Raw genomic sequence first — 22,218 nt, forward strand, 5'->3', positions numbered from 1 at the left:
AGGGGGAGGACCTGCTTCGCAAATCTCTTTCTGAAAGTTGTGTTTTAAAGACGTATTGAGATGTAAAATGTATTCATGGCTAAAATATAAAAGCTATCATCAATGTTACATCTGACAGCCACAGACATGTGAACCCCTAAGAATAATTTTTGGGGTGTATGCTTTGTTACACAAGTATCAAACATAAAGAGGCGCAGTTTCCTCAACACATTATTAAATACGTTTATTTAGGCATAACATCATGAATGTAGCCCTGTGACTGGCAAGCTGTCCAGGGTATATTCTTGCCTCTCACCCAATACATGCTGGGATAGGCTCCAGCACCCCCCTTGACCCTTACCAGGAATAAGCAGGTATAGATAATGGATGGCTAGATCATGAATGTAGCATATTGTAAGTGTTTCTAGGACACTTACATCACTACCCTGTAATGAAGAAACAGTGTGTCTTTCACCCTGGGTCTCATAGATGTGCATAAATATATTCAAGGAACTGTTGCTTATAGTGCAGGGGAACTTCCTATTCAACGCCAATCATCACCTGCCAAACAGTCACCACAGAGATTAAATGTCTTTTTTTCATTCCTGATCCTGCTTTTGTAAGTGAAAAGAACAAGTTTGTTTTGGAATCATTGTGCTTGGGTACCTCTGAAAACAGCACATTATTTTCCATTGCAGTGGCTGCAACTGCTCCAGCATTAACCTAGGTGGAAAAGAAGAAAATCTCTTCACACAAAACAAACACAGCACACACCGGACCAACAGGAGAGATTAAAGATATGTTTTTTATTTAAATCCTCTGGTCAGGTCAGATGTCAAATGACTGAATCCCCTCCCACCTGAGGTTGTATAACGCTCCAGCGCTCCAGCCCTCCATGCTAACGCACAGCGGTAGGCAAACCTACGCACATTATGGCTGCTAATAAACTCTTCATTTGCATGAAAATAAATAAAATCTGATTACACTTTTTAACTCCTGAACGTCAATGCAATTCATCAAAACCTTGCATGCCAGTACAAAATAATCCAAAGACAAAGAAAAATAGAACTTTATCCATAAATAATGATAATAAAATATTTACAGTCATGATATTATTCTTTAATGATTTTCATGAGCATAAAAAATTAAACTTTCATAAATAACATTCAAAGCATTGTAACACCAGATATGCTGAAAAAAAAAAATCCAAATCAAAGTAACCCCAGTGGGATGACTATAATTAGCCCAGTGCTTCAGGTCCATTACAGTTGGCCCAGAGCTACAGGACTCTGTATTTACACTGTATTCTGAGGTCTAAGTGAAATGCAGCATAATCACTAAGCTTGGGTGAAGAAGCAGGTGGGGCTCGGTACAGAAAAACGACTGCGCTTCGCTCTGATGGTCCTGAGAATGCTGGTGTACCTGCTCACTGCCAACAGCAGGTCTTATGACACGATGACGCATAATATATTCACAGAATGTCCCATTCTAAATTGCCAAATTGCTAAATCTTTTTTTCTTCTTTTTTTCCTGATAATTCATGTATTGTAAAGCGTCTTTGAGACTATGAAAAGCACTATATAAAATAAATGTATTATTATTATTATTATTATTATTATTATTATTATTATTATTAATAATAATAATAATAATAATAATAATAATAATAATAATAATAAAATAGATTTGGCGGTTTCTATAGCAAAGTGGTTCATAACCGTGGCCAGTTATGGGTACGTATGACTCATGATAGAAAGTTAGATCGAAAGATGCAGTTACATGAGTGTGTCAAATTTCTCCAGAGGTATGCTGGTGTTCAGTACAATTGTGGTATATGTAAGCAAGCGTGTGGTATTGGTAAGGTAAGCATGCTTGTGGTACAGGTAAGCTTGCCTGTGGTATAGGTAAGCATGTTTGTGGTACAGGTAAGTTCATCTGTGTTATAGGAAAGCATGTAGTTTAAGATGGCAGAACCCAACTCTCACCTCTGTCATGTTTTTGGTAAAGAGCTGAGTACAGGAGAGACCTCAGTAAAGGAGATCCATATTTCCAAGGTGCAGCAGAATTGAAGTGATGAAGGTTACAAAGTAGAGTCTGTTTGAAGCTTATTCAGGACACAAGAGGAAGAACTCCCGGATTTGGTCAGGCAATGGAGGTCCTGGTAATGAACCCCACCCCTCACAATGCCCTGCTCGACTCCAAACACACTCCAATAAGTCAGACTCCATCACCCAACCAAAAAAAAAAAACCCCACTCATACCTCCCCCCCCCCGCCACACACACACACACACACACACACCTGCTTAAACAACTCCACTCCACCTTTTACCCCACTAAGTGGCTGACACCACCCCCATAGCCTCTGACCCCCAGTGCGCTCCTCTCATCCCACCCCCAGCCCTAGTCCCGCCCCTTCCCTCCTTCCCACCACGCCTCCTCTCCAGCCGGTCCAGCTTAGCCAGGTTCTCCTTCAGCAGTTTGGACCCTGGAGAGAGCTGCAGAGCCTGCTGGTAGTACAGCCGGGCGGAGGGGTAGTCTCCCTGCAAACAGAACCAGAACCAGAACCGCACAACCACTCAGTGAAGCGCCTAAAACAGGAGGGTTTTGGATCAGAACCAGGGCCCATATTCATCTATGGCCTCAGAGAAGTGCTGATTTAGAATCACTTTCCCCCCAACAATACTCTAACATTGTCCATTATGAGCTGAAACGCTAAGCTGATCCAAGATCAGTGTTTGGATGCTTCATGAATAGAGGCTCAAGTTAGGTGAAGTAACGAGCCGGTCTAGGACTGCAGAGTTTGGTAACTTTGAAGGAATATATGCCATAAAGCTTAGAACACAAGTACCCAGTGTGATACACACAGCCATCTTTACCTTCATGTGTTGAATTCCTCCCATATTCATCCATGCCTGTGACTGGTCAGGATTGAGCTCCACAGCTAGCCTGTAGCTCTGTGTGAGATGGGCCAAAAGGATGATGTCATTCGGATTGAGACAGAGAACCATTGTGCTATACATCAGTGAGAAAGGAATCAACAGAATCTACAGGCCCAAAACACTTTTTTGGGTTTTGGGGTACTTTTTGTCACACTATGTGGTAATGTGGGACACCCAGTTCGACATGATTCACGGTTTGCTTTGTTGTGTGCTTTGGGGTACTTTGCATTACATTGTGGTATGCTTCATGGTACTCTGTGGCATTTTTATGACGCTGTATAATGATTTGTGATACTCTGGTGTTTTGGAGTAATCTGGCGTACTTATTGGTTTTTAGCAATACTTTTAATATACTTTGTGGTATTTTGGAGTACTTCTGGGATACATTGTTTTTCTGGGCCATTGCAAAGCACCATACATAATTTATGATGTAATAATAGTACATTCAAATTTAAAAAGAGGGAGAGTTAAAAACTTCAGGGGTAATGAACTAGCAATAAAGTAAGAAGTTATTACATTATGCCCAAAAAAGCTATTATGTTACAGGTTGAAGATTTTATTACGTTGTTGGATTTTTATTAGGTTATGAGCTTTATTACATTTTAGCTTTATTACACTGTGGTCAATTATTATGTTTTGGGCCATGGTACTAATGCAATCCTCAGTGCAGTAATGCTCTGTACCAATAGATGGAGCCAATGTTTTGATTACACGGGGTTTTTCTTTTCCAATTACCCAAACTGACCTTCTTGGGACACAGGTGGCCTGTTGAACTTTGCCCTTTCAGGTTTTTTTACATCCAAAAACAAGCAGTCTATTATTTTTGTGTTTTTTATGTAACATATAGAATATTATGTAGGCTTATTGCCCACTGAGAAATAATTGGTTTTGGGCAGGCTGGTGCTCATGGAAAGGACTAGTTTTTCAATATTAGCTTTGTGTTTCCATAAATAAAGCCTATTTAAATTTAAATCTGAGAAAGAGACAGAGAGGGAATGAGAAGGAAAGAAATAAAGAGAGATAGAGAGAGAAAGAGAGAGAGGACTGGAGGGTGAGAGGAACAGATGTACTACCTGGAAAGCATGGTCCAGCAGGTTCATCTCTCTCAGCTGGTTTCCTTTGGAGAAGTGCAGCTCAGCCAGGACTGCCTCATCACTGGGGGTCAGCTGCAGGGCTTTCTCTAGAGCCTGCAGAGCCTGAACACACACACACACACACACACACACACACACACATACACATACACACACATACACACATACAAATACACACACACACACACACACATACACATACACACATAAACATGCGCACACACACCATACACACAGACACACACACATTCACATACACACATAAACATGCGCACACACACACCATACACACAGACACACACACACACATACACAAGCACATACACACACACACATGCACACACACACACACACATACAAATACACACGCACATGCGCAGAGGCACGCATGCACACACACACACACACACTGTGAGCTGTTCTATACCTCAGGATTCCCTTGTTAGCTTAACTAGTTCACTTTATGATTTCCACACCTTGTTATGCTTCCATTATTCGCATTTCTCTTTCCAAATCCCTCATTACGACACCCTAATTTGCATACCTCGTTGTGACTCCCTCATTTGCATACCTCATTATGATTCCCTCTTTTGCTGTAAATGGCAGACAGGAGGCGGTGGCACTCAATGCAGCCTGCGTTTTTCGACAGGATCCCAAACGTCATTTTCTCCGCTTCTTTGGTTCGACCTGCCATGGCGAGGACTTGGGCCTGTGTGTGAAAACAGAAACACTGTAATCCAGATCGAACGCATTCACACAGAGGAGCACAGGACCACAGTAAACCAGATCAAACGCATTCACACAGAGAAGAAAAGAACCAAAGAAAACCAGATCAAACGTGTTCACACAGAGAAGAAAAGAACCAAAGGAAACCAGATCAAACGCATTCACACAGAGGAGCACAGAACCACAGTAAACCAGAGGGATCCAACTGCAGTCATACTGTAAATTACATCATTGTTATATTCCAGTCCGATGGAATTCTGGCACGTTTTTCTGAACAATGACAAAGAACAATATGAGAAATAGATGTTTGACAGTATGAGGTAGATTTGGTTAAAGAGTTCTAGGCTGACTACAGAGTTCTGTGTTCTGTGTCCTGCGTTCTAGTCTCTAAATTCTATACTCTGAGTTCCTGGTTCTGTGCTCCGGGTTGTGGATACTGGGATGTGCTCAGGGATATATTCTGCACTACCAGGGCCAGCCAGATGTTGGCGCTGTCAGGCTGCACGGCAGCTGCCTCGCGGTACACCTGCAGGGCCTCCTCGTAGCGGCCCGTGTTGTAATACAGCGCCCCCAGCGGGGTCAGGATCTCCACCTTCCGCACCACCTGCAGCGCCCTGGAGGCACAACCAGGGACAGGAGTCAGAGGTCACATTAGGCCACTTCTTTATATATAACACACTCATGCCCACACACACCCTCACTTACTCCTTACACATTCAATTCAATTAAATTTTATTTGTATAGTGCTTTTTTTTTACAGAGAACTGTCACAAAGACACTTTACAGAGTAGCAAGGCAAGAAACAGAGCAAAAAGAGCAAACAGAGCAAGCACCAGGCTCAAACCCCCAAATGACAGGAGGGGACCCAGCTATAGAGGGGGAACCCATTCTCCACTGACCAGCCTGCTGTAAAGTAGCGATAGAATGGAATGTAACAGAAATTCTATAAGGGATCTATCACAGCAAATAAAATGGGTTAAGCAGGTAACAGTTGAGTACACATGCACACACTCTCTCACTCACACATGCACACACAAACACACGCTGAGATGGTGTGATGTCATGGTCCTGGTCACCTCTTGTACCAGGACTCCGCCTCCTTGTTCTCAGTGGAGGAGCGCAGCAGGCGACCCAGATTCACCATGGCAACGTAGTGTGTGGGTTTGAGACGCACGGCATTCTGGTAGTGCACAGCCGCCCTCTCACTGTCACCTGGGTGGACAGAGCAGGAGCCCAGAGTCACACCAACAATTAGCACCAACACACACACACAAGGGGCGACATAGCTCAGGAGGTAAGAGCGGTTGTCTGGCAGTCGGAGGTTCGATCCCCCGCCCTGGGCGTGTCGAAGTGTCCCTGAGCAAGACACCTAACCTCCTAATTGCTCCCAACGAGCTGACTGGTACCATGCATGGCAGCCTTTCACTGTTGGTGTGTGAGTGTGTGTGTGTGTGAATGGGTGAATGAGAGGCATGAATTGTAAAGCGCTTTGGATAATAGCGCTATATAAATGCAGTCCATTTACCATTTACACACACACACACACACACACCCACATATACACATACCATCAGTGCATCAGCATGCACATGCACACTGTCTATGCACAGCTTGTGTTAATATCAGTGATTACCTGTGCGTGTGACGGGGATATTGGACTCACTCACCTGTGTCCACCAGAAACACTCCATAATTATTGTGCAGATCGGAACTGTCTGGGCAGTTCTCAATACCCTGCAGGTAGATGTCATTGGCTTCAGCAAACCGCTTCTGTAGGACACAAAAATAACTGGGGCAAATATTCACAAATTGAATTCGAAAGCACTACTGCGCTTTATGAATATTGCACTGATCTAGGATCAGCCATGACCATGAGGCCATAATGCATAACATTATGTTGTGGACAAAGGAAACCTGGCCCTAGATCAGCACTCAGAGCCTGAGTAAAGAACCCCCCATTAATAAAGGCCCTTGAGGTTGCTATTATCGAGGTAGGGCCTTACCTGCTCAGCGAAAAGGGAAGCCAGGCTGGAGTACGCATCAGCGAAGTGTCGGCCAAAAAGAATGGAGTCTCTCAGCAGTTGCTCCGCCTCTTCCTCCTTCCCCTGAGACCTAAAATACCACAGGACAGGGCTTTAGAGAAGCTCCATAAATACACGCGCACACAAGCACACATTGCTGCTTTATGAAGGTGAGAAAGTAAGTATGCTGTGATTTAAAATGTTCACTCATCTCCAGGGATACCCAGTCCTCTAAAAGGGGACTAGAGTCAGGCTGTTCCTGAGATCAGACACTCTGTCTCTTTTCACTGATGTCCTTTTATCTACTGATCTGTCAGGCCGTGTGTGTGTGCGTGTGTGTGTGTGTGCGTGCGGGCATGTGTGTGCGCATGCATGTGTATGTGTGTGAGTGGTTACTTACTTTAGCAGGTTGCCCAGATTGAACAGGGCTCTGTTGTGCTGGGGGTTGATCTCCAGAGCCCTCCTGTAGTGCTCCTCTGCCTCCTCTGCGTGGTGCGTTAGAGTGCCCAGATTATTCATGGCACTAGCATGCTGTGGGTACAGCCTGTAGGAGAGAGAGTGACGGGGGAGAGGGAGAGAGAGAGAGAGAGAGAGGAGAGATGCAAACTTCCAGAGAGAACCGCACAGTTGGGAGGACAGGGGTCAGTACATGTCCTGAGGGACAGAAAATTAGCATTCACGTTTTCCATAAATTAGCATTTCTGTGCACAATATGAGATTTTGTGCTGAATCTGAGGTTCTGGGCTGAATATGTATGTTGTAGTTGCATGTGAATATGTCTGTGGACATTTACAGTGAGCGTAAGTGTAAGTGAACATTGGTGACTGTATGGAGGGGCAGCATTGGCCATATTGAGCCCTCACCGCAGTGCAGTCTTGTAGTGGTGGATGGCTTCGGCATTGCGGCCCTGGTCTTTCAGGAAGTTGGCATAGTTGTAGTGAACCTTGGCATTGTGAGGCAGGGTCTGGATGCCAGATCTACAGAGAGAGAGAGATGGAGAGAGAGACAGAGATATTCATGAGAGGTAAGGCTACGTGCACACACACATTCACATACACACGTCACATCGTTACAAATATATACAGTCACTTGCACTCACATACATATTCAGACACACACACACACACACACACACACACACACAATTAATCAATTAATGCAAACTTGCTCGCACACATGCTCGCCCTCACCTGAACAGTGCCTCACGGGAGAGCCACACCTCATTCTGCTGGACTGTCTTCCAGGAGAAGAGCAGCAGGAGCAGCAGCATGGAGACAGTGAGCGCCGTGGAGCCCCACCGACCAACCACCGAACACAGCCTGTTCATACCCTGCACCACCAGGATACAGTACCCCATACTGAGAGAGAGAGAGAGAGAGAGAAACAGAGAGAGACTTAGACAGAGTGAGAAAAAAATGGAAGAGGCAGTCAGTTGAAAAGCTGCAGATTTATTTCCCAAACTGCACGTTAGCGCTGTTGCTAACAGGCCTGGCTACCAGCACTCAGTGAGCTACTCCATTGTCAGCTCTCACGGCCAATCAGAACCCATCGCTCAGAACCCCTGTTTACCATCTCCCTCGCAGTAAAGACTAATTGTGCGCAGAATGGCCTCCGAATGGTGACTGGACCTTAAGGGTCAACACACCACGTTCACTACAAATGCAAACGACGTCACATCATTCAGCTTTGCTGCTGATCATGAATCTGTCATTAGACCACTTCATTTGGTTGCCATCGTTAGTCTTCCTGTAGCGTGTGCAGTCTATCTGTTAACCCAGAAACACTGAAATAAACATCAAATACAGCAATTAAATTTCCCCCCGATCTCACCTGTTACCTGCTCATTCAGCAGGCAAATAGTATGCTCTGATAGGTGCAGACGGATTTGCTCAGGTACAACCACAAGATTTTTTCAAGAATTCGCTCATGTAGTAGGGTTTGTTCAAGTAGAGTATCAGATGTTCACTCTGGTAGTGTGTTCTTCCGCCATATTACTGGAGGGCAGAGTGATGATGTAGCAGTCCTAAATTAGCTGAATTAATGAGCTATCTGATTAGATCAGTTCAGCCCCCATTCCTGGGGCATGGTACTACAGCAAGACCCATCTATGAAAAGGTCACTAAACATGCCCTTATGTACCATGCAATGTAATGTAATATCTTGCTAATGTACACTAATGTACTGTTGCATAATGTAATACACGTCTCCATAGGGTATTAATGTGTATTAATGTGTAATAACAAGTGGTATACATACAAGAATACATTAATATGGGGTTTGTGACGCATTAGTGGAGCTTTTATGACCTCTAAATAATGGATATACACCTCCTTAGCATAGAGGAATCTTATGACCAGCTTATTGCAATAGACATAAGGTGACGTTATGAAACATGATTATGAGCATTTTTATGACACCGGTGACAAAGCATCATATTTCACACACCCGTCATAAACCAGTTGTTATAAGCTGGCTATAGGATTTAAGCAGATATAGTTATGATGCATTATGTATGTTCTTGTACCATACGGGAAAAAAAGCCAGATGAGGTCAGCGGTTCTAACAGCAAGGCAAGCTAACTGGGGGAGAAGGTAAGGCAACGCCAACTGCAATAAACTCTTACAACGCGGGAAAAATACATAATAAGTTAAGTCATTAAAAACAACAATGGAGAATAAGATAAGTAAAACGCAGGATTAAAGGCCTGTGTAATAATGCGAGTCCCTTCCCAAATCTCCTCACGTTCTGCATCCCTTTGAGGTTTTTACACACTTCAGTCGAAAAACTGTTTTAACAGCAAAAATGCAACAACAAAAAAAAAAAGCGCTGGAGTCAGTAAAAAGAAGATACGCTCATCGAGCTCCGCGAGTTTAAAAATGTCCAGACATGCTGAACTCGTAAACACGGCGCAGAAGCAAACTAAGTCTCTCGAGTTAAAGAGAAAAGCAGAAGGTCGCTCGGCTGAAAACCTGCCCTCACACAAACTCGAGGAAACCCTGCAGCTTGCCATGCAGATCCTTCAGCATTCAGAGGAGAGGAGGGGGAAAAAAACGAAAAAAGGATGAGGCTAATGAACGTGATAAGAACAGACTCACACAGAGCATTGTCGGTTAAAGCTTTAAAGCTTTAATGTCTGACTGCTGAGAAGGTGAACAGAACGAGTCTGCAACTGCCCTGCTGTTTACAGCATTATGTGCTATACACCGTAATGACCCACAGAGACAGAGAGGGGTGGGGGGAACGGAGGGAGGGGGGGAAAGGGAAAGAAATAATATATCCTTTGACAATATTACCTCGGTTGTCCAGCCAGTAAAGCACCACTGAATTGAGAGAGAGGGAAAAAGCAAGAAAGAGGTAAAGAGGAGACTTACGTAGTGATAGAGATAAGGAGAGAGCAACGGGGAGATAGAGAGAACGGAAAGAGATCATCACCCTGCAACTGTTCCGAGCAGTGGCATATAGAGTGGCCCGGGGGGTCATGTGGTCATATTGCCGGGGGCAACTGTCTGCTTCCACTGGAATGAGGTCACAGTGACATGTCCGGAGAGTTCCAGCAGGCAATGTAAAAAAAACCACATGCTCTGAAAATACTGCCCTGCCTTCCCAGAGACACAGAGCACTGAGCACGCCGGGTCTGTGTCAGCAGGCTGGGCTTCAGTTCTGATGTTTTGGCTTTGGAGAGGTCAACTGCCAGATGGCACAGGGCAAGTGTCACCCTTGAGCCTCTAGGTGTGGCCTGGAGGTGAAACTCCGGAATGGTCCATAAATGCTGAACTCGTGAGCTATGAGCTATCGATCAGAACAGTGTCACACAGAGCATGAGATGCTTCTCAGCGATGTGTGGACAGGAGATGCTCTAATCTTTTTCTTCCGCGGAATAACAGGAAGTACCTCCGTCTTCACTGAAGTTATTGTCTGTCTGGCCGTTCACTTAGTAACAGTCTAGAAGGGCTGAATAGCCTGTTCTCCTCATTATGTATTCTTATGTTTGAATACGATACTGGAAGCTACAGAGCGAAATTAATTCTCAATAGGGCTTTGCATTCGTCAGTCTTACCTCACCCTCCCTCTTTCTCTCTCTCTCACTCTCTCTCTCTCAGGACCTTCAAATACCTCCCTCCAATTTCCCAGCTGACTGCTCTTCTAACACCACTCAGCAGGTGATAAAGTAAACAGTATATTATTGTGACCGCATCACCTTCAGTGTCTCCCAGCGTCCTCTCTGTTTCTGACACATGCACAGAGGGCTCATTCCAGAAAGCAGAGATGGTCATCGGTCCGTGACACATTACAGAGGACAACTTAACGCAACGCAAGCTTTCTCTAAATCCCATTTCTAAAGGCTAATAGGCATGCATTCATGATGTGCATTATGGGTAAAGGGCAGGAAAAAAGCATAATTCACAGAGGGGCAATGGAGTGCATCAGTAAATGGCTTCCCACTGGCACAATGACTGAGGTTCCACAGGGCACTGCATTGCGGGATTTATCCTTGGTGTGTTTCGCATGTGTTTATCTTTAATGAGGCTGCCCAACCCGCGTTTCTCACCTGCAAATTATAAGGAAACAAATTCCTGTGCGACTCGGCCCGTCATTTACACTGCAGGTCATTAATATGTAGAGAGAGAGAGAGAGGCAGAGAGAGACCTGAACAGAAATTTAATTTTTAGAAAATGAGAGAGAGGGAGGAAAACTAATTAAACAGAATGAAAGAGGGCTTGAGAAAGAGAGGAAAAAATCACTGAAAACCACTGGTGAACATGTGCTGCATAAACCAGAGGCTCACCAGGGATAATGCCTTTCAGAGCTGCATGCATGTGTGTGTGTGTGCTTGTGTGTGCATGTGCATGTGTCCACGTGTGTGTGAGCGTCTGTGTGAGTGAACATGTGTGAGTGAGTACATGCGCACGTGTGTGAGAGGACATTTGAGTGTCTGAGCGAGTATGTGTGTGAGCAAGCGTGTATGTGAGCGAGCGTGTGTGTGTGTGTGTGTGTGTGTGTGCATGTGTGTATGTGCATTGGGGGATGGGGTTATGAATATGCATGTAGAGTAATCTCATTGCCTCATAGCTGGGAAGAAAATCCAGTTGTGTTTAAAGGAGGGAAACAGGCATTTAAAGAGAACATGAGCTCTAGAACTGTAAGTTAATGCACCTCAGGCTAACAAAGTTGCATCAGCATAACAAAATCTAATTCAAACCTCTTCTCCTCCAAAGCACAGAGCTCTGATCTCAAACTCATGAATAATCATTTTTCCACAGTGACAGACATATTTCACTGCTTATACAGCTGAGCTTGTCAATCACAACCAGCGAGAAGCAAACCTGCTAAACAACAGGTGAGTGGAATACAACAACACCCTGATACAGCAGGTATGGCCCAAACACACTCACCTGGGCATGCAGAGGATATATGCACACGCAAGCACGCACACACACACACACACACACACACACACACACACGCACACACACGCATACAAACACACACACACACACACACACACACACTAACCTGGGCATGTACAGGATTCGCTCAGCCACCACAAAGCCCACGCGGAAGAACAGGTTGCTGGCTGGGATGAAGGGAAACACCAGGAACAGCAGCCCAACCAACACTTCCCGCTTCTGTGAGCCCTGGGAGAGAGGAGAGAGAACATCATTGATACACACACACACACACACACATACACACTCACACACACACGCACAAGCACACATACACACGCTCTCTCACAGACACACGCACATGCACACACGCACACAAATACACACACACACACTCTCCCACACACACAGATGCACACTCGCACCTTCCACATTCACCAAATTCTTAATTACTCTGAAAAGCCACAATTAATGAGCTTAACGACTAAGCTGGCAAAGTTCATGTCACTAAGACTTTAGCAGGAAAAACATAATTAATTAATATTACATGAAGTCAATATCTGGGCCATTTCTTTTTTAATTAGTCACATTGTCTTACCACATGTATTTATAGCATTCACAGCTTAATTCCCTAAATGAATCTATCTGCCGCTTCATTCCCTGGCTCAATAACTGCAGCATATGGCATGCCAAGGTGTGAAAAAAATGAACTCAATCGCTTCTCATCACTCCTGTTGGTTGGAGCACCCCACTTAATCTGAGTTTGGGGGGGGGGGGCAAACCCCCATTACACCAGACAGGGGTTCTTCACTAAATAAATACCAAGACAGAGTGAGGCCTGTCATTTGGGAAATGATGATGACGTTAAAGGTCATCGCTGTCCTTTGGTTTTCAGAGCACTGCTGGTGAAGCTGTGCTCCTCTCGAAGGCTGTGTCCAAACATAGAAACCAAAGGTCACGTCTATTTGGCGGAAAGCTCCGTCGGGTAGAGATGCACTCCAAACAGCAATTCGAATGATTATTCCAGTTTGTAACCTTGTTTATTACAACTGACCTCTGTTTGCTGGTGAACCCTTCAATGGTGCATATCATTGTATACTGTATACTCTCTCCGCACATACTGTAAACATGCTATACACGAAGTACGCACACTGTACACACACCGCACACCAATTGTACATTCGCTGTACGCATACCTTACATATGCAGTCCATAAAATATAAATTTGCTGAGCACACTCTGTACACTGTCAATTTTAAACAAGGTAAAGTGTACTGCAATATCTCTTTTTCTTTAATACAGGCCTAGAAAGTAAATGGGAAAAAAATATTAATATAATATAATAATTTCACTGGGGTCAAGGGTTACAGCTGCCAACCCAACAAATCACTCCTTTCTAAATTAAGTGTTTGATAATATTTTAATGAGATCAGCAGCAGCTCAAAGTGAAACACACACACACACGTATGCACATACGCATGAAAGCACGCGCGCGCACACACATACACTCACACACACAGTTCTGTAGTCCTGATTCGCTGTAGCTAACATGCAAAGCCCTACAAAGCTTGCTGACTGAAAGACTAACAATGGAAAGCGAAAAAATATTATTAATATAACTATATAACTGGGTTATAAAACTAAGGCTTCTGAACAATTAAGTAAACATGAAATATGAACCTATATTTAATATCTATAATTGCTAGTAATGTCAGTCTCATTCCTGAACCATGCAGAGCACAAGAAAAACATGTTCATATTCTGCATTGTCTTCATGGTTTCAGTTTATACTCCCCGTGGTGTAATGGGTCAGTGTGCCATAAATTATTCAGTCAGTCAATATATGATCACACTCCTGTAGGAGTGAATTCACACCTCCGTTTCATTAGCGGCTGGTTTGACTGTTCGTTACTACCACAGGCTTCCAGGCAGGTTAAATAAACCATCACACACAGCCATAGCAGAACTGAGAGAACACAGAACCTGCAACATAGCTACAGCAGAACCCAGAACACAGACCCTGGAACACAGCTACAGCAAAACCCAGAACACAGAACTTGGAGCACGGTTACAGCAGAACCATTAATAAGTTTATCTAATCGCTTTAGGAGTTGTATTGCATGCTTTATGATTTTACATGGATGTTAGCTCAGATATAGGAATACATAGATATATGAATCTATGTTTTGTACTGTGGTTCTTGGTTGCATAAGTTAACGTACATTAATTCTTTGCCGTTGCACCTACAGTCACTGGTCAGGCAATGTGGTTCACCAGGTCTGACACTATAACTATAATATATGCACTGACTCCCTCATTGTAAGCTGATCTCCAAAATGAGTGAACGTAATGTAATGTACAGTCAGAAGAACTCACTCACCTGCAGATTTGTCAGGCAGTATAGGCACAAGCAGATCATTACCACCCCCAGCAGCAGGGTGGCGATGTTGCGCACATCCCACAGGGACTCCACCAGCGGGATGCTGCCCACCTGCCAGTCATAGCACAGCGTGATGGGGGCCAGCAGCAGGCCAGCGTTAAAGGCCAACAGATACAAGTAGGTGAGGAACCTGGGGGAGAGCACAGGGAGCATCAATCAATCAACCAATCAAATCAATCAATCAGAGGGAGGGACTGTACCATTTTAATGCAATCAGGGGAGGGACTGTATCATTTTAATACAATCGGAGGAGGGACCGCACACTATTAACACATTCGGGGGAGGGACTGTACCATTTGCCACAATCAGGAGAAGGAATGTAGCAGTTTAATACAAATGGGGAAGGGACTGTGCCATTTTACAACAATCAGGGGAAGGACTGTACCATTTAACAACAATTAGGGGAGGGACTGTACCATTTTAATTAGCAAGGCAGGGGTCAATTCCATTTCATTCCAATGAATTCAGGACTAAAATTTAGTAAAATTTAACTCATGTCATTAAAATTCAAGACTTCATCCTGCTGAATGTGAGAATGAAGAGGATTCCTCAGAGTTTAGGCACAACATTAAGGAGTGAGAAAATCAAAGCTGGCCTAACAGAAGCACTGGGCATTTGTCTCACTTTTGATTGCATTGGAAATTTGACACGTTCTTGTTAGGCTATTAACACCACAGATCCACTGGTGTTAACCAAAGCCCAAAGCTGTGAGAAGGAAGGGGGGGGAGGGGGGCACACAACTCCAAGCTGAAAATTTCCTCTTCAAAATCTTCAAACACTGATGCACACTTCCTCCAGTCCTCAGGGAAATAAGTTCATCAGTAATTCAGTAATTAAAAACAACATCAATATCAACTCTGCTACCACCAACATAACCTTCTCATCACATATGGGTGCTTGTTGTAAAGCCTTAAAGCATTCAGAATCGGAATAAATGTTTTGACTTATCTATCAGTACAAAACAGCATGCACGTACAACCAAAAAAAGCATAAACTTAACTGCCATAGTTGATCAAATAAGCTTTAAAAAAAATTGACTACATTTTTTTTTTACTTTTAAATAAATGAATCAAATACCAACGAGTACCAAAGATATGAAGCAGAATTGTGCAGCTCTCCAGCACCAGAATTTGGAAGCCCTGATGCAGACATGCATTTCAGATACACACAGCACACAGACAGAAGTCGCTTTGATTCTCCACAGATACCACAGAATTTCTGACACAGGATGGGCTGTGAGTCCATAAGCACGCCAAACGCAGGGCAGGATTAAGTATTGATTTGCAGAGGGATATCATAAATACGTGACAGACACTTCAATGATTTATACAGAAATATCATTGGCCAACACATGGCATTAAGCGCCTAACTGACAGCCGGGGTGTAGCAGTGAATCCACAGTACAGTAAGCCTATTAAAGACCTTAGCGAGTTATGATACTGAAATATCATCACTGCATGATTCGTTTAATTATTAGTTCTTACCTGCACAAGGTTTACGACAGCAGTTTATGGGCTACGAATAACAAACTCTATAGCTCAAGAGTAACATGGCAGTAATCTAGGATCGGACCACACAAGCACTCTGTATATCAGTGCACTATCAGTGTTCTATAGCACTGCGGCACTTCCCTTCATGGCGATGGCTTCTACCCTGAGTGGCTGTGGGATTTTGAGATGCAAAGTTCCCTATTTCCTGGTCCCTGTAGTCCTGGAAGTGCTACACGATTGTACAGCATTATCTTTAGAAGCAATAGCGCAGTTAGTGACATTAGCCAAGTTGTACACTAGAGCCATTAGCAGTCCTAGTATGTTAGCAGCATCAACGGTGTTTGTGGCATTAGCACCACTAATAGCATTACCAGTGTTCACATCGCAATTAGAATGAATTCCATTACCAGCATTAGTGGAACATTATCAGTGTTAGCAACATTAGCAGTGCTAGCTGCACTAGCTGAAGGACTTGAGCCTTGTTAGTGGTGAGCAGTGACTGCTGCCACAGGGTTACCTGGTGAGAAGGTGAGGGCAGAAGGAGGCTGGATTGTCTTGCTCAGAGAAAAGGGGCATGGAGCCGCCCATCACCCAGATACGGAAGGACATGATGACTGCCACCTGCAGGGGAGAAAAAACACTGCAGGGTCAATACAGTTCACTTCATCACAGAGAGTAAACATACTCAAACACCAGAGACTTCCAGAATGTGATCAGTTGGGATTAAAAGCAGAGACATTTTTGGAGGGGAAAGATTCCCTTTATCAGAGTGCCACTCCAGCCACAGGAGATCTGACCACTGCCAAGAAGATAAACACGCTAATCTGATTACAACAGCCCAACACATACCAGCACATACCTTCACATGAAAGCAGTGCTTAAGCTAGGTATGCCTTTCATGTCACAAACATCCAAATAAAATACAATACAGTTATGTTCTTCACACTGTATACACACACACGCATATACACACAGAGAAACTACAAACACACATACACGCACACACACACACACACACATACAATCTCATGAGCATGCGGTGTAAATATGGCATCCCCTGATGCTTCAGGGGGTATTTAAATAACCTTTCACAACACAGTCTGACATTTTTATTTGTGTTACAGCAAAGGATCATGGGCCTCCTGGGTGATTCCAGAGGTTAGCGAGGCGTCTGGCTCCTCCCACGGATGCAGTCATACCGCGTCGGTGCGATTAACTGGATGACAGGTTTACACACTGTGGAGAGTCGGTCTCTAAGGTGTTGTAGAAAAGCACACAGCAGCACACAGCACAGGGCAATAGCCAGCACATAGACACTCTCCTGTTCCAAATGTAGCCCTGGCTGGTCTTGGGAGTGGGAGGTTTGACTGAGGTTTTGAAATGAGAATTTCGGCATTTAGAAAACACTGTGATCCAGAGTGACTTACAAACAAAGCTAGCTGCTCGCATTAACACTCTATTCAGGCATTGAAGGCCACAACCATAATTTAGGCAAAGAGCAGAGACTATGCCAAGTTTTCAGAATTACAGCCAACAACAGCGCTCAGTACATAAACATACAACATAACATTAAGAGCCATGATAGGTGCAAGAAGGGCATGTGCATGAGGATTTAGTGCATAGGCAGCAGCTGGATTTGAGGACACAGCGTTAGATGCAGCACTAGATGTAAGGCTGTTAAACCGATAAGAAATGAATATGGGATTTACAGTATTAATGTGAGGTGGGTCAGCTCTTGAGTGTAGTTACATGGAGACACCACATAGCTTTAGCATACTCAGATAGAGAAACACCACACAGCTTTAGCGTACTCACATAGAGAGAGACCACACAGCTGCGCCTGGCAAACGGACCAAAGAGTTTTGGGAAGTCTCTCGCCCTGCCACCCATCAGCAACCTGCAACACAGTGGAGAAGCAGAAGCGGAGAGGGAAGGATGAGAGAGATTATTCATTCAAATACATATTAACCTTTTTGATTTTTTGATCCTGCATCTAAGATAACACATTGGTAACATACACCCTGCGGCGTGTGGAGAGGAATGATGTTGTAACACATATTCCGTGTTCAGGACTAAATGGCATCTCTGCACTGTGCTCAAACATCGAGGTGTAGAAGCACAGAGCAGGGGAGGAGAGTAATCCCTACAGCAGAACCACACACACCAGCAGGGGAGAGTTATTTCATTCATTCATTCAGGCTGTTGACAGGACAGATTTTCCAGACGTACACAGTCATTTGAATCACAGGAGAACAATAATAGTCACACACACAGCACACAGACACACCCACAGTGCACACACATGCACACACACACACTGCACACACATATTCACACACACACACATTATATACAAACACACACACACACACAGACACACACTCACATAAAGACAGACATGCAGATAAACACTCACACACATACACACTCCACACACACACTCGCACACTAATACACACTCACTCATGCTCAGACACAAAGGGCACACAAACAGATTCACACAGTCTCTACAGAGTGGGCTAAAGAGTCACTCTCAATCTCAATCTCGTCAGTCGTGTCATATTGCTGGTCTCGTGTCTGTGTGAACTCAGCTCTACCAAAGGAGAAAGAACATGTCTGCAGGTGTGTTTTCCAACTGCACCAGTGTTGCAAGTAAATAAGAGGCAGGGCTCATATCAGGAGGCTGGGCTCAATTCAGGAGGCAGGGCTCATATCAGTAGGTGGAGCTCCTATCAGGAGGCTGGGCTCAAATCAGGAGGCGAGGCTCATATTAGGGGGTGTTGCTCATGTTAGAAGTTGTGGCTCATATCAGTAGGTGGAGCTCCTATCAGGAGACAGGGCTCATCAGGAGGCGGGGCTCATATTAAGAGGTGTGGCTCATATTAGGAGGCGGGGCTTACATTAGGAGGTGTGGCTCAAATAAGGAGGCGGGGTTTATATTAGGAGGTGTGGCTCATATTAGGAGAGGTGGCTCATATCAGGAGATCTCAACACAATCAGCTCTGAAATCAGCTCCAGGTCCAGCACTTCAGTAAGCAAAAAGGGGCTGGTTTCAAACCCCTGCAGTGGACCGGAGGAGATATCACTCACTTCAAAACAGTGCTTCAGGAATGCAGCAGCGACTGGTTTTTTACGACTGCCAGCACAGAGCAGCGCAGAGCAGCGCCCCGCGGCACACGGGCATAACGATCTCTTCCGCTTGTTTTACGCACGCTGTTCACATTAGTGCAAATATTTATATCCTGTGGAGGTGTTAGAGAATCTGCGCGGGGAGAACTCTTTCACAGCTTTATATAGAGCCTCTCCAGCCATTTAAAATCAAGAGATGCTTTTACTAACCAATCACAATGCAGAACTGAGGGTGGCACAATGTGAGTTTCCAAGGGGATCCCAGGCGTTGTTTATTCCCCTTGTCCACGACATCCGCAATTTAAAATATGAATTTAAAATGAACCCAGAGAGCGGGTGAATTCACACACATCCTTTTATACAGTACTCATCTGGGAGTACTGTATAAAAAAACAATCTTTCAGCATTTTATAAAAGTGAGAGATTATTATAGAAACAGCCCGGACATGCATACAATTCTGCACAATACACAGATTACTGAATAAGGTATTGTGTATATATAACGTTACATGAATAATACATAGCATCCCCTTCCTGGGGCCCAGAATCATTTTTAAATGGGCCAAAGATTCTCTTGCACTATTTATAAAACATTGTGTGTATCATGGATGTATATGTATGCGTGCAAATATGATCCTACAGTAAGAGCAGATATTACTGGCAGACATTACTGTGGGATTTATGCTGACACTGTGGATACAGACCTGCACAGAATTTTGATAAGCCTGAAATGCTCATTTTTCCACAATGATCAAACGGCAAAAAACATTGACGGTGGTTCACATTTCATGCATGCATGTAGTGTAAAAAGTGTATAGTGTACAATGTACAGTGTATTGGGAAAATGTACAGAATTCATGGCATAATGTATAAAGTATAATGCATATCATACAGTGTATGGGGAGTTGGCTCTGGGGTCACATGACTGACTCAGATACCTGGCCCCTCCCCCAAGCAGAACCATCAGACCAGGTCATTACCAGGCAGGACTGTGTGTTTTCCTGTTCAGGCTGAGTTAACAAACAGGTGATCAGAATACTCAGGTAAATCTATAGCTGATTGGCTATTTCTTTCACACGCACACACATACACAGACACGGACACATACATGCATCCACACACACTTGTGTACACACATCTACATGTACATACTGTACACACCCGTACACACACAAACAAGGGTCAATCGGATCACATCTTACAAAGCAGAGCTGTAGGAGGATGGAAAGAGAAATGCAAAAACTCAGAGGGGGGAGCAGAGAGAGAGAGAAAGAGAGAGAGAGAGGGGGAGGGAAGAGAGAGAGAGAGGTGGGGGGAAGAGAGAGAGAGAAATGAATGAGAAGAGAGTGGAAGCATGCTGTAAATGATTTTGTGCCATTACAGGCATTGTGAGATTAAGCACCGGCTTGGCACTCAGCACATTAACAGCAACATCAATAAGCAGGTAATTACAGCCTTTCTCACAATACAATCATCTTCCATCAGAAATCAACTCATCCACAGCCACCCAAACAGTGTAGCTTCCAAAAGACATTTCACATGGCTGAGTTGCTTTCTAGTTCACAACCATGTTCAGTCAGGACATAAAATAACAGGATGGAAGGAAAGACAGGATGTGTAATAACTGATGAATAAAGAGTTGGTCAGGCATGTGTAATAACTGATGAATAAGGAAGAAAGCCTGGATATATAATAACTCATGAATAAGGAGATAACTCATGATGTGTAATAACTCATGAAAAAGGAGGTTAATCAGGTATGTGTAATAATTGATACATAAGGAGGAAATTCAGGATGCGTAATAACTGTTAAATAAGGAGGTTAGGCAGGTAGGTATGCAGTGTAATACATGATAAATAATGGTAAGTTGAGGCAGGAGTATTGTGTGCCCCACCTTCATTTATCATCCAACACACACACGGACACACACACACACACACACACACACACACACACACACACACACACACACACATTTAACCCAGGATCCCTCAATATCACTTTAAACAACCCACCCCCCCCCCCTTCCCCCCACAAGTTTGTGGTGGGCTGGGATTTACCCCCCAGGTCACTGGTCATCATGACTGACAGCCCCCCCCCCCCCCCCCCCCCCCCCCCCGACAGCAGAACAGAGAGGAGGTGAAACTGTACCACGCACTCCCACCCCCTCCCCCCCGCAGAAACGGACAGTAACGTCAGAGGCTCAGCCACCAAACCAGCGCTGAAAGAGCACTGATGACAGGGATTTACTGATCTTACATCCCATTTCCGCCGGTTTCCTCCACAGGTCCTGCTCATAAAGATCTCATCCCTGTGCTGCAGGAAACCATATGGGAATGCAAAAGCTCGCAAAACTAATTAGGTGTTAATAATGTATTAATAAAAAGTTACTGTATAATAAATACATACGCATAATGGGTTAGAGAAACACAAACCAGACTTAAGCCTCTGCCCAGTATTATAGTTTAATCGTCCAGTGCGGTTTTAAGAGAATATGAGTACACCAGGTCATTAACATTTAAAGCGAGTGTAATGATACAAGCTTGCAAAAACAGAGCAGGACTCCTGCACAGCCACAGGGAGCAGAGGATTCTGGGATGGTAAGGAGGGGCATAGAATATTTATGCAGGTTCAAAGATACCACCGGCCCTTACGCTGGCTGATTAAATCATTATTTCCATCATTCATAAGCTTCTCCTCTCTGTCAATTACACTCAGTTAGGTTACAGTAAAGGAGGGAGGGAGAGAGAGGTGGAGGGGGGGGGACCTACCACAAAACAACAACAGGGCCTGTCCTATGACCTCCAGACTGCAGGGGGAGCTGTCTCCCTCACACAACCCCAAGGACATGGTGCACAACACTATGCAAACCAACAAACACATCCCATCAAACTCTTACAATTACAGCTGCCACACACCACAAAGCCAACAGAGAAAAACACCTTAAACCTGACTAGACACATACTGTAGATATCTATCATGTCAGTATGCAGTTCTCTGAAGCCTGAGTTA

At 44.2% G+C, this 22,218-nt stretch overlaps 1 protein-coding gene across 1 annotated transcript in view; it reads right to left on the reverse strand.

Annotated features, from left to right (window-relative positions):
- Positions 1-2,313: 2,313 nt before the first annotated feature.
- LOC118232567 (protein O-mannosyl-transferase TMTC1-like) overlaps positions 2,314-22,218 on the reverse strand; it is a 28,055-nt gene continuing 8,150 nt past the window's right edge. The window contains exons 5-19 of the mRNA XM_035427631.1: positions 17,893-17,974; positions 16,595-16,698; positions 14,528-14,717; positions 12,275-12,396; positions 7,951-8,118; positions 7,624-7,737; positions 7,161-7,304; positions 6,743-6,851; positions 6,407-6,509; positions 5,816-5,951; positions 5,209-5,353; positions 4,585-4,722; positions 3,993-4,115; positions 2,857-2,934; positions 2,314-2,520 (exon numbers count right to left, since the gene is read on the reverse strand). Of these exons, the coding sequence (XP_035283522.1) occupies positions 2,314-2,520; positions 2,857-2,934; positions 3,993-4,115; positions 4,585-4,722; positions 5,209-5,353; positions 5,816-5,951; positions 6,407-6,509; positions 6,743-6,851; positions 7,161-7,304; positions 7,624-7,737; positions 7,951-8,118; positions 12,275-12,396; positions 14,528-14,717; positions 16,595-16,698; positions 17,893-17,974 (1,963 nt within the window). The remainder of the gene's footprint in view (positions 2,521-2,856; positions 2,935-3,992; positions 4,116-4,584; positions 4,723-5,208; positions 5,354-5,815; positions 5,952-6,406; positions 6,510-6,742; positions 6,852-7,160; positions 7,305-7,623; positions 7,738-7,950; positions 8,119-12,274; positions 12,397-14,527; positions 14,718-16,594; positions 16,699-17,892; positions 17,975-22,218) is intronic.

Source organism: Anguilla anguilla, chromosome 7, assembly GCF_013347855.1.
Source record: "Anguilla anguilla isolate fAngAng1 chromosome 7, fAngAng1.pri, whole genome shotgun sequence".
In the NCBI taxonomy this organism is placed as follows: Eukaryota; Metazoa; Chordata; class Actinopteri; order Anguilliformes; family Anguillidae; genus Anguilla; species Anguilla anguilla.